The sequence below is a fragment of the Wasmannia auropunctata genome, unplaced genomic scaffold (assembly GCF_000956235.1).
Source record: "Wasmannia auropunctata unplaced genomic scaffold, wasmannia.A_1.0 LD336031.1, whole genome shotgun sequence".
NCBI lineage: Eukaryota > Metazoa > Arthropoda > Insecta > Hymenoptera > Formicidae > Wasmannia > Wasmannia auropunctata.
Genome location: NW_012026859.1, coordinates 186,318 through 199,839, shown reverse-complemented (window position 1 = coordinate 199,839; position 13,522 = coordinate 186,318). Strand labels below are relative to the sequence as shown.

The 13,522-nt window shown below is 39.8% G+C and overlaps 2 protein-coding genes across 9 annotated transcripts; one reads left to right on the top strand and one right to left on the bottom strand.

The window, feature by feature from the left end:
- Positions 1-286: 286 nt before the first annotated feature.
- On the bottom strand, positions 287-7,359 carry LOC105452442 (ras-related protein Rab-5C). 7 transcript variants are annotated; one of them, XM_011693537.1, is made up of 6 exons: positions 7,339-7,359; positions 3,560-3,728; positions 3,310-3,461; positions 2,993-3,209; positions 2,490-2,614; positions 287-346 (listed from the first exon to the last, which is right to left on the bottom strand). In XM_011693537.1, the coding sequence occupies exons 2-5, from the start codon at positions 3,720-3,722 to the stop codon at positions 2,502-2,504; spliced, it is 645 nt and encodes a 214-aa protein (XP_011691839.1). In that variant the 5' UTR covers positions 3,723-3,728; positions 7,339-7,359; the 3' UTR covers positions 287-346; positions 2,490-2,501. The 7 variants fall into 7 exon arrangements, with proteins under 7 accessions (XP_011691839.1, XP_011691837.1, XP_011691840.1 ...); XM_011693535.1 differs by having other exon boundaries at positions 7,289-7,347; XM_011693538.1 differs by lacking the exon at positions 7,339-7,359 and adding an exon at positions 7,155-7,258.
- Positions 7,254-13,487, top strand: LOC105452444 (protein CIP2A). Of its 2 annotated transcripts, none has more exons than XM_011693540.1 (12): positions 7,254-7,326; positions 7,650-8,245; positions 8,339-8,560; positions 8,651-9,144; positions 9,242-9,416; positions 9,540-9,869; positions 9,959-10,164; positions 10,249-10,498; positions 10,593-10,832; positions 10,945-11,196; positions 11,275-11,487; positions 13,236-13,487. In XM_011693540.1, exons 2-12 carry the CDS (start codon positions 8,144-8,146, stop codon positions 13,302-13,304), a joined length of 2,553 nt encoding a protein of 850 aa, XP_011691842.1. In that variant the 5' UTR covers positions 7,254-7,326; positions 7,650-8,143; the 3' UTR covers positions 13,305-13,487. The 2 variants fall into 2 exon arrangements, with proteins under 2 accessions (XP_011691842.1, XP_011691843.1); XM_011693541.1 differs by having other exon boundaries at positions 11,275-11,497; positions 13,236-13,409.
- Positions 13,488-13,522: the final 35 nt, after the last annotated feature.

The following is a 13,522-nucleotide window of genomic DNA, read 5'->3' as shown; positions in this document are numbered from 1 at the left end:
TATTACATATATAAATCATATTTTTACCCATATGATTTATAATATATAATGTGTATTTATATATATTTATATATTTATAACGAACACCGCCCATTACACTACTAGAATTACAAATGGGAGCTTTTCTTTTACCACCTCTTAATAGATCTGATACTCAAAATAGATGATATATCGTCGATTACATTGAGACGCAGACTCTTAGTCAATCACTCGAGCAAAATGTTTGCGAATGTCCCACACAGTTCACTTCCCACTCTGTAATTTTTCCCCTGTTGTGTGTGTCTTCTTCTCAAATTCATCGTAGCACACTCGTGGTGCACCTATCTTTGTAGATTATAGTACATATCTGTAATCAGAAATAGATAGCGCGTCTACTGCAATATTATTCTAAATATGTATAAACGTAGATTTAATTAATATAATTGGAAGTAAACATCGAGCAAAGTTTCATTTAAAAGTTTTACAGGTCAACGATACAAAATTGTGTCGAGATGTGAACTTTCTCGGAAAATTAACAATTTACTTGCACAACTTACCTAATTTAATCAAGAATCTTTGAGGAATAAATAATTTCCTCCGTAGAAATAAAATGGTAATAAATATAATTATTTAAGTAGCGTGTGTATCGTTGTTAATTATTTTCAAGTGTAATGCAAAATGTACAGCTTACGAGCGTATACAAAAAGATCGTCTTTTTTTATTTCCTTTACATAAATGATAAGGATAATGAGTCACAATATATGATTCCATAATGTACTGTATTACAATTGTTGAATATCTACAATGCACAAGACTGTAACTACTGTAAAACATTTTATTTTATTTTATTTTTTTGCCTGGTAAATATTAAAATCTTCTCTATACAGAAATAATAGAACCTACCTGTGGCTTTTTAACAGAATATATCTAGATAGTCGTATTTTCATAGCGGAAATAAGAATAAATATATAATTAGGATACAACAATATTAGAGATTGTGAAGAGGATTGCACCCTGAGAACTTTCTTTCTTTTTTTCGTAACAATTTTAAACAGCTTTACCTATTATTATTATTATTATTATTAATACAAAATAATATTTCAGATATACAATCCAATGATACGAATCATTGCACAGGAAATATTAGGGAGCATTAGCGTAAATTACAAGAAACATTTCCACAAGCTTGCACAATGGATAATCATGCACATGTATTCTTGTAGCACCTTTATCAGTCAGAAATTAGTGTCCTCCGAGAAGAAAGGAAACCTTTATAAATTTATAATATCTATAAAACATATATAGAGTGTCACGTAAACACGCTACAATGTGCCTAAGGGAATATCTAATGCCTTATATTAAATAACGTCTTTTTCGCGAAATTTTGTGAATAGTACACTTAAATTAATCACGGGTGAATATACAATAAAACGAGCAAACTAATAAAAAAGAAGTATTATGCTTTTTGGATGTATCACAATTACAAGATTATAATTTTTATTCGCAATCAATGAAATTCTGACTTCAATAAAGCTGTCACATGTAAATGCTATTTAAATCTAATAGAAATACGTTGAAAGAATATTAAAGACTCGCTATTAAAAGGTTCGATTAACAACGACACCGTGAAACAACCTCCAATCTGACAACTGATTAAAAGTAATAAAAGATTTTGGCTAAAGAATTATTTTAAGTGTATATGGGATCAATTATATTGGATGAAGTTTGTATATCTATTGAACAAATATACTGTTAAAAAGAAAAATTCTCTGAGAAACATGGAAACATCGTAAAATTTAGAATCGTTTTCTCTTCACACACACATTTATGTGAACCACCTTTTAATTACAAGAAACTGTCGAATGTTTAGCTAACTATTATACAGCAATGGTACAATTACATTTATATCCTGCATATTAATTATAAATTTTATGGTCATATATATTGGATCTCTTACTTTCAAATCCGCGCTCTTTACCTTCTTGTCTATTTCCAGCCTGCCTTTATATATCTACTATTTCAGTAAATATAAAGGCGGCAGCAAAAGTCGAGAAAGAGAGAATTATACGCTATAAAAAATATCATAAACATAACAAGAAATATAATATACTCTATGAAACTGCATGACTACTCGGATATCCCATTATTATGACGTACTAATACAAAAAATCTGCTAAAAGCATTTTAAAGTGCAAACGTCTACTACTCTCTACGCAATATCAAATTGATATATTCCCGTTTTCCCCGTTCTTCTTTTGATCGCGCTTTCGTTTCATTATATATTCTAATATTATAAAAATATCTGAACATGTCGTTACACTGAACATTTGATTCGTAACATATTCATTTAGGCATATCAAATATTTGCTGGTTTCTCTCATCAGTGGAATAATGTCTCTCATCGTTTCAATTAATTTTAAAGATATATATATATATATATATTATATACATATATATATATTCAAATAATGTAAAAATATATAGATACGAATATATTGTGAGACACATACGGATTTAGATAATCACTTGCAGCAATTGCCGGTTGCTGCCTTTTGCCCATCTGACTCGACTAATCGACGGCCTTGACCACTCGTACTTGCGCTTCCTGACTGTTCGTTTTTAGGAAGCTTTTTAGCTGTAAAAATAATTATCTCGCTGTAGTAAAATTATATCAACGTTTGTTTTATAAAATTGCAGACACATTTTAGAATTTTGTTTTCTTTTTACCGTTCAACGTAATGTATTATCAAGCAGATATAAAATTGCAGTTACCACGCATTTTAATTAGTGATAATAACGTAATATAAGATGGGATAACATTTCTGATTGCGTACTTATTATCAAATGAAACAGGAAATTTAAACAGTTTGAAACTGAACGGACAAATTTATATATTCATGTGAATTGAAAATACCAATGTCACTTTCAGAGCTCAATTTTTATGCAATTATCCGCGAGTAATGTAGAATTAAATTCTAAAACGGGAGAGAAACAAAAAGTATGCACAACTCACCAATTGCAAGGAATATGTCGTTGACATTCATTGCCGTCTTAGCAGATGTTTCCATGAAAAGAAGGCCATTTTCGTCCGCATACGTTTGAGCTTCATCGTACTCGACGACTCTCTTGTTTGCCAAATCTGCCTTGTTTCCAGCTAATGCTATTACTATGCTCGGACTGGCTTGGCGCTGCAATTCCTTCACCCATGTTTGGGCACGCGAGAATGTATCCTAGTGAAATAACAAGTATCAATTAATTCTATTGTTCTTTCTCGTTGACTTTTTGTTCTAAACCTTCTTCTCCATTAAACTCACACGAGAAACTACCTACCTGATTTGTTATGTCGTACACGACGATGGCTGCCTGTGCGCCACGATAATACATCGGTGCAAGACTGTGATAACGTTCTTGCCCCGCGGTATCCCAGATTTCAAATTTTACAGTCGTGTCGTCCAAACATACGGTTTGCGTTAGAAATGCAGCTGGAAATAATAATAATATTCGCGGTAGTGGCAATACAATTAGAGATGTAAGAAGAAAATATGGCATTAAAGAGCGATTGCATCGCAAATATTCTTACCGCCAATCGTACTCTCCTGGTACTCGTGAAACTGTCCTTTGACAAACCTTAAAACAAGACTCGATTTCCCAACTGCCGATTCACCGAGTAAAACTAGTTTAAACTGACAAATTTTCCCTTGTGTCGATCCGTTCGGCCTCTGGGCCGCACCCCGAGTCGCCATGATCACCTGGAAAGAAAATTAATTATATAATAATAATAATCTCAACCTTGAATGAAATACTGCGATTTCACTGACTCTTAACAATATTGCTAGCTATATTATTAACCATAGGATATATTTATGGGGTAATTGAGGAGCATTCTTCTATTTCACAATAAGTTGCAGAATATATAGATTGCATGTCTAGTGATATCTTCTTTCTATCTTCTATTACATTTAAGTATTATTAAAAAAAGAGAGAACAGAAAAATTAGTATATCATTCTAGCAATAATAATGTGTTGCAATAGTAAGTTTTTTTTTTAGAAGCATTTAGCGAAAATGTACTCTGCAACGTAATAAAAACAAATATTTTTTATTGATTTTTTTGGTATGTATAAAAAAACTTTATATGCTTTATCATTGTATGTAGAGAAGTGACATATCATAAGTTTTATAAATTTCAATTATCATTGCACACTACAGAAAATTTAATTCGCCAGATAAACGTCTATTTTTATACTGGAGCTTTATACCCTGACAGATAAGATCTCGCATGAACAGGCGCACAGGAATTAATTACAATATTTTTGCATTGTCTGCGGAGTCCACGTACCTAGGAAACGCCAAACAACAAGTACAATACACGGGAGACACAAAAACACGACGGAGGTTTAAATGAAAGCACAACCGAAAGTAGCAGTCAATATCAAGTATAATCGCGAGAAGAAACGCGCGCGGGAGGCAGGGGGGATCATTTTAAGAGGAGATACTTTCGTGAAACACGAATGTACCAGCGATAAGATAAGAATGTTTCAGAAAAACAACGATTGCGGGGTGAAAAACGAAAAGAATCCAAGACTCCGAGGATTCCTCCGTTCAAGACGACGGGCGAGCGGCGGCGGCGGCGGCGGCACCGGCACGAGAGATCTCGACGGCGGTGGAAGAAGCGGCGAGCCGGAGGAGAATGAATCACTGGCGAGGAGGATCCGACGTGCCTATTGGAGCTAATTAAATTAAACTTCGGCACCGCACGCGGGTGCGCTCCGCGGGACTCCGCGCGACCGACGACGAGAATCGACGGATTTTACTTGCGCGTGCACCACTGTGTGTGATAAAAAGTCAAAGGTAGCCTAGGCTTATCTGAAGGGTGGAGGGAAGGCGGGTGGCGGGATAGGAAAACAGGCCTCGCTTCAACCCATTAGGAGATCCGCGGCACTGTTAATTGTATTATCCAATTAGTCTCGGCGCTAACGTCGTCGTCGGATATACCGTCCTCCGGCGCACATTATTTTTCTTTCCTCTCTTTCCTGCGCGCAGCCAGGGGGGAGGCCGGCGGGAGAGGCCGTCGGTGCGAAGGAGAACGAAATATACGTGGTGGAGCGGTCGCCGCACGGTGTGTGGGGAGGGGCCGAGAGGAAGGGGGGGACCCCGGAGGGAGGGAAGGAGCGATGCACCCGCAGACTCCGACTTTTACTCGGCGGTGATCACGAGATCATACGTGCAACGTTCGTGGAAAGAAAAAAAAACCAGGACCGACGACGGAGGAGCTCTCCGCTCGCGCGCTCTATGTACGACGTCGTCGTCGTCGTCGTCGTCGCGCGAGTGCCGCCCGCCTGCCTGCCTGGCTGTCTTGCCTTCTCACCGCGCGCGGTGGCATCCGTCGTCGAAAGGAAAACCCGATTGAATACGATCACACCCTACATCATCGTCGTCATACACCTCCCGTAACCTTGGGCGCACAGTCCGGGGTGTTATCGAAAAATTATGAGAAACCGTTAAAAAAAAAAACGATGCACCCGACGTAGCGCGAAGGAGGAATGGAGAAGGAGACGAGGAGAACAGCTTATGTCGTGTATATATACTTGTTGTAATGTGTATACGTTATACGCGCAAGCGCGCGCATCGTGTGCGTGCGTATGTATGTGTGCAAATAAGAGGGAACAGAGGGAGATGGACGATGTGAGATAGCGGAAAAAGATCGTGGGGGAGAGAGAGAGAGAAAGAGCACGAGCGAGCGAGCAAGCGACGAACGAATGAACGAACGAACGAATGAGCGAGCGAGAAGGAAAAAGAGAGAGAGAGAGAGAGAGAGAGAGGCGAATAAAGGGAACGGGAATGAATGCGCCACGATCGTCACTGCCCTGAGGTAACTTGTCACCGCCCGTCGAAACGTCAGCGACATCCGAAATATATCGGGCAATCCCCCGGGGGAAGAAACTTCCGAGAGCTCCCCTGTACACTGTAAGCGCTGCCCTCGCGCGCGCGCGGGATGGGGAGAGCGCGGTCGCGGGTGACACGACAGTACAGGACGACACGCGCGTTCACCGTTCCCTCCCCCCTCGCCGTCCGGATGTATGTACCAGCGTGCATCATCCAGTATAAACATCCTCCTGCCCCCTCGCCGTCCGCGTTGTCGGCCGTTTCTTGGAGGAGGGTATAATTTAGGATTCTTTCTCTCTTTCTCTCTCACTCGTTCATTCGCCCACTAATTGTGCGCGCGTTCGCGTGCGCTCTCTCTCTCTCTCTCAGGATGACGGACACCTGCCAAGAATGTTTATGTTTAACCTGTTTCGCGTTGTCGAGGGGCACGCTGTTAGATAGGTACACTGGGCTGGGCTAGCTGCTTCTCGGGGCGACGACGACGTCGGCGATGATCGGCGACAGCAGCGACCACCAGGAGCAATGCCGCGACGAAGACGATGATGATGATTTAACGTCGACTCGCTGCCGGAGCCGCGGAAACGTCAGGCACGACGATCAGCACTCGCCACCGATAGATCGGCCCGTCGACCGTGCATAGATCGCGCAGTCTACGTAGAATGTGCACATTTATGACAGCTCCCGCCGGGATAGCAGGCGAGAGCCTCCTTCGGAGAGAGATCGCTCCTCTCTCGCAGCCGCAGGTCTCGTCCGACTCTCCGACGTCTCCGTGGGCTCTCCTCTCGCTCTCTGCCCCGCTCTACACACGCTCGCTCGCTCGCTCGGTCGCTCCGCTTCGGCACTCGATGTACTACTACGTTGCGCGTGCACGACGTTCTTTCCGTTTTTTCTTTTTCCCCCGTGGGAGGTGCGTGTCAGTCGCCGCCCGGCCGCGTCACACTTCCACGGACTCGCACCCCGCGATCGTTCGTTTCTCCTCTCCTCGTAACCTACATCGACATCGGTCGACCGACGACCGACGGATACGTCGACGACGAGTGGTAGTCACGGAACTTTGACACTCCGTTGAGGGGAGAGGGAGGAGAGACGGAGGAAAAAGCAAGCGAGAGAGAAAGAGAGAGCGCGACAAAGAATGAAGGGGGAGATGCAGAGAGGAAGCGAGAGAGAAAATGAGATTACCGACACCGCGCCGCGATGCATACGGTTGCTGCGTCACTTTTCGCCGTTCGTTTCGTTCCGCTTCGGGCTTCGCCGAGAGGGCTCTCGCGCGTACGCAAGGTGGATTACACACCCGCCCGGATCGTCGTCGCCCGGTCTCCCGCGACGAGCGAAACGCGAGGTCTCAGCGGATACGCCTCTCGTGCGGCTCCCACCCGACACACGGTTTTGTTCTCTCCGCCGAGTCTACCGAGAACGCATACGTACCGAGACCACTACGGACAAGTACGGACAAGTAGGAAGCAGTAAGTACGAACCACCGATGGCGTGTCGCGCCAGCGTTTCCATGCGCCGTCGACGGCGACGCCATCTCGCGTCGCGATCCGGTACTCGAGTCTGCGAAAGGACGATTAGAAACGCGAATTAAGGTCCGGTTCCGCAAATGTAAAAAATTAACACTTCAATCTCGGTTTAACTTATACTGTTTATGATCTCTTTCTTATATTAGAAAAAGATAAAGATAAATATACTATCAATTAACAATAAATTAATTAAAAGTATTACTTAAACTAATTAATTATTAGTTACAAATATTTTGACATAAACAAATTGTACAATAAATTTGCAGAAAATGGACGAGGAAAGCGAAATAGACGTACTTACGAGCTTTTCGAGCGTGCTGCATCACCATCGGACAAAAGAATTTCTGGAATTTTTTGGGACTATATCTACCGACAACCAATCAGCATGTCCGAAAACGGAGCAACTCGTCCCACGGAAAACGTCACTTAAGCTACCAGCCGATTGGTCGCCGCGATCTCGGCCGCGATTGGCTGATTTGAATCAAATCGGTTTTTAAAAATGGGCGTCCGCGTTTAAGATCCCAGCATCCGCTGCCTTTTGTTTACACGCGAGAATTGTCGGCGACGAAACGTAATGCTCGTCGAACTATGAGTCCCGTTACCTTCTGGATAAGCACCCCCGTCGATTTTTCTGACTCGTGACAGCATTTGGGAGACGCGTGACGGTATATATTTTTTCCAAAGGAAATCGGGCTGTGCTCACGTTGGCGTCTGTCACGCGGAAAATTGCGGTCTTTCTGTGAAATATTTCGCCGCGAGAATGGAGAAATATCAGCACATGAGAACGTTCATATCGGCGGCCCTGGATTACACCAAGCACCCCAGCGAGAGCGTAACCTCCGCTTTACAAAGAAGCCTTGGAGTAAGTGTGCACACTCGCATGCTTGATGCGCGCCCGATATTGCGATTATATCACAAGGAGCGCTCCCGTTTATCGTAAATTTGTGTTTCTCAGGTGATAAGCGCCTCGCTGGACCTGAGTATATTTGACCCCGGGACCAGCGTCGCCGCGGAGTTCTACGTGAGCCTGTACGAGCTCATGAACTCCTTGGGATCGCGATCCACTCTGATCTGGAGCGCCGTGGACGTTTTGCAGAATGCCTGCCGGAACGTACCTGCCAGACAGTCGCTCATCCACACGTACAAATTCGCGACGATATTGGCGAGATTACTGGAGGTATGGAGTTTAATTGAAACGCCACTAAAGATACCATTCATAATGGCATCAAGTTGTAATACAAAGTGAATTTTCGTTCCCCTTGCACAGGCGAATCTGACGACTGAAAAGAGAATACGAGTGCTCAAGTTACTTCAAGAGTTAACGTACGGAATTAAGATCTCGTGGCAAGAGGCTCATCTACCGTACCTGATCTCCATTTTGACGCAGTGGGTCGCGCAATCGAAGGAGGCGGACATCATCGCCCTTTCCCTAGGAGTGCTGGTTAATCTGTGTTACAAGAATCTTCCGGCGGTGTACACGCTGATGCGAACCGTCAATACCAAGGCGTTTATCAGAACGTTGCTGAAGCTCCAAGATCACGTCAACACTAGCGTGCAATGCTGTAAACTGTTGATCATATTGGAGCCGACCAACACGAACATATCTGAGAAATATATCATGGACTTTGCGTCGCTGACGTTTGTCAATCTCAGAATGGCGATGAGACAGAGAGACGTTTTATTGCTGAGGCATATCGTCGACTTTTTTAACGACGTCGGGCAAAACGAGCATTCGCGGAACGTCCTGCTCACATATTCGAAGTAAGCCGATCAAAATCGGATTCTTACGTGACGTAATATAATACAATATAGAATATTTTAATGATCGTGCATATTTTACGTTTTCGGTACCGACCAGTTATGGCAGGGATATCGAAAATATATTGGCCACTCTGGAAGAGAACACAGACCCGGAATGCGTCGCTCTTATAATGGAGTTTTTACTGTCACTGGTGAAGCTGAAATTAACTGCCCTGACACCTTTGTATCCTGCGTGTATAAGATCGGCTATGACGTGGGTACCTGTAGAACAAGTACGTAATCTTCTATTGTCATCTCTCTCGTTGATTATTAATGCAATTCGAAATATGCTAACGAGGATACGTGAGAAGTTAAAATCAGTAATTCAATCAAAAATTTTCTGTCGAAAAACGTAGGTGTGCTCGAAAGCTCTGGCGCTCATACGAAGCGTGATAATCGACTCCCGGCGCACCAAGACCACTGCCGAAGTTCTAACGGAGCTGGACCCGTCTGTCCTTATGCTAATAACGAATCCGGAGGAGGAAGTGAACGGGCAGGGTCAAAACGCGGAAACGGAAATGAAGCAGGCTGAACTGATGCAGCTGTTTCAGGAGATGATTAAGACTCCCGCGTTGAAGATGAAGATTATGCAGTCGTTCAGCGAGCACGCGATGCGCAGACTGTTCAGCCGCGTGCTGGACAATGAGTTTTCCGCCGCTGGAGATTGGACCGGGAACTTTGTCCAGGTTGATATTTGATACAATACAAATTTAAGACAAAAAAAAATAGTAACGCGTTACAATTGTACTAAAAATACATGTTTCCGGCTTTGCAGAATGCCTCTACCAATCTTTACATCCACGCGTTATCTCTGACAGCAGACTTGGCAACGAATCACTCCAACTGGTTAACACTGTACGCCGAATTGCTCAGTAGAAAACAAGTGCAGATGATAATAGCCCTGGCGTTGTTCACCGGTGACGGGGAAGTTAGGCAGAAAGTCCTGCAGTTGACGTCGTCGATTGGATTTCCGCAAGAGTGGTAAGCGCTTCGAATACGAGTAACACGCATGTTCGTCTTAATTTAACGTGTGACAGTTGTACATATAGAATTTGTTTTGGCAAGTGTTTCCGCGGTGGCACTTTGCATGAAAGAATTAGAACCGTTGATATTGGTTCAGAGCACCAACAGCAACGTATTGGAAGTCTCGAATAAAGCATCCCTGAGTTACACCGGGAACGAACTCGCGCCGTTATTCTCCATCGCGCAAGAGGAGCGCCTCGATACATTTTTAGCTAAGCTTAAATCAGCCTTCGAGTCGAACCAAATTAGTGATATTCCAACGTCTGCAGTAATGGAATTATACGAATACAAGGTACAAAATGTATACATGTGATATTCCTTTTTGCGCTTACATTGCAGTTTGGCATGATACATCTGTCATGTTGTAACTATAAACATCTTTAAAGTTAGCAGCAATGAGACATTCCGAAAGGGCGATGCAATCCAGTTTAGAAGCGGCGAATAATCACGCTACTAGTCTACAGCACAGGTTAGCGCAAGTAGTAGCCGAATCTAGTAGGTTACATCAGTTATTATTCGATACCCAGCAGTGTTTCGAAGGAATAAAAGTGGAGAAGTCCGTGCTAACAGGCAAGCTTAGCGAAATGGAAGACCAATCTAAAAAGGCACTTCTTATAAAAAAACAAGTTAGTGCTCAAATTTTACCATTTATAATAATAACTGTTGCATCCTAAATATAGGAATACTCTTACAAATATCTTTTATAATAATAACGCATTTTTTTTGTTGTATTTCTAGGAGATTGAATCCTTGAAAAAAATTGTGATAGAAAAGTCGACAAATTTGGAAGTTTTAAGTGAGAAATTAACGCAAAGTACGAGGGAATTGGAAGATAGTAACAATAAAATAGATATATTAACGAAAAAGGTCAAGGAATTAGACAGTGAACGTTTAAGTGCTGAAGCAAAGGCTACGAATATAGGCAATAAAAATCACGAATTAAGCCAACTTCTACAAAAGATGAAAGATTCCCTTGGCAAAAAAGAACAGGTACAGTAATTCTTGTGTACACATTTGACCCCCAAAATTTTTTTAAATAAATTCTATTATATTTTGTATGTGTTGTAGATCTTAGAGAAAAAGAGTGCAGAGATAGAAGCAAACCAGAGCGATATATCCGCGCTCAAGCAAGAGATACAACAAATGACACATATGATACAGACATATGAACAAACGATACTCGAAAAAGATAGGAGTATCCAGAGAATGAAAGGGGAATTGAAAGAATTGAGCCGCATGCGAGATATGATCTTCGAGCTTACTGCTAAAAACAAAGACGACGTAAATTCAAGTTAGCAATTCTTTCGTTTTAGGATTAAGAATAAATATGAGAAATGTACATACATGATTTGATCAAGATCATTTTTACACTTGTCTAATATTATCAATTTTATATTATCATCTATCAATTTTATATTTAATCATAATTTCTATTCGCCCTAAAATAACAAATTGATATTTTGTAATGGTTTTAATTCAGGACATTTATTTAACTAAAAAAAAACGGAACACAATGTATACTTTAACGTAAAAAAAATTTATTGGAGGAATGCGTAGAAACATGATGAAAAAATTTATATATAAATAACCGATTGTTGTTATTGTACGATTGTTCATTGCTTATTCAACGCGATCATTACAAATCGATAAAATTATTTGTACAATTCGCACACAGAATAATTAATCGTATATTTTTTGTCGTAAATTAAAACGCGAAGTATATTACTTTGCATACAATTACGCAAATTTTTGCAACACATTACTGTTAAACATATTATTAGATAGATTAAATATATATAGGTAATATATGCATGCAATATTCCATATGATTTTTTTTTCGTCGTACTAGGTATAATCGCTAACGATTTCTACTTATTTCATATCGGTATACTTCGGAAACTGTATATCGGAAACGAAATTTCTATGAATACATGTATCCTGCTGTCTTGAACGACAAAATCACTTCTTTGCACCCATATGTATATCATTTTTACGTATTCCACTATCAGAAATGTATACTATATCAATGGTATTAATACTGTTACAATTTCACTTATCATAGAGAAGCCGTTTATCTTACTAATCCCTTTGGCATTATAAATAAATAATACCTTTGTTTTTAAAGCCGTAAATCATTTTATATTAAAATATTTTTAAAGATAAAAACAAATATCCTTTTAAATTATAAATAGAAAATATTTATATAGTGCTTTTAATAACATTACTAATAATTTTAATTGCTCTTTCTCTAGTTTATAATCCATATACATCATTCTTATCAAATACAATAAAAAAGAGGTATATGTATATATACATATATATTACGTTTCAAACGTTAAAATTTTTTGGTCTACTGTATATACTGTTGTGTGAGATATTTATATATATATATATATATTTATATAAAATTAAATGCTGTTTCGTACCCATAAACAGGGAGTTCTGTAACTGGTACAAAAAGATATTCTACATGTAAAAATAAATTGACAAAGCAGAATAGAATATTATCGTATAATACTTTATTTTTGAAAAAAATTGATATTAAAATTCGAAATTAAACATTAATATCTATACTTTTTTAAAATAATTTCTAACGATTTTGTATCATGTCTCAAATTATCCCGAAAACAACTATCAAATATAAGTCTATCAAAAAAAAGTAAATATTTACTATATCTCTAAAATAATTTAATTATTATATTATTAAAAATGGAATGTACTTTTTTTTATTTATAGAATATTCAATAATTGCAATTAAAATGAATTCAGCATTATGTGCGTAATGTCGTTACAAATCATCCATGCTTAAAAAAGTACAAGGATATTAATTTTATGTTTGTATATCATTAATTTTCCATTTTCAAAATTATTTCTTCGTAAACAAAGTCTTGAAATCATTTTATTCTACATTCTCGATTTACTACGTACAATCATCTTTTGTACATACCATCTTTTGTACCACTGAGAACACCCTGCTATCATGTCAATATTAGTGCTTGTATTTACTTAATTTCTTCATGGGATTACAGACCTTTTTATGTATCCAGACAAGATGTAGCTGGATCAATAAAATGGTGAAGCACAAAATGGGGAGGTGAAAAATATGCTAATCCATCTCAATTATCTGACACGAAAGCCAGTCGGCGATACGTCTATCACCTCTGTGTATTACGTGTCGGCAATAAAGTTCGATAATACCGAAATTCAATTCATTTGTCATTGCACGTATCGCTCAACGATAAGTACAACTTTAGAAAAGCTGTAGAAATAAATTATCTTCCGAAATAACAATGTTGGTAACAAATCTATACCGAAT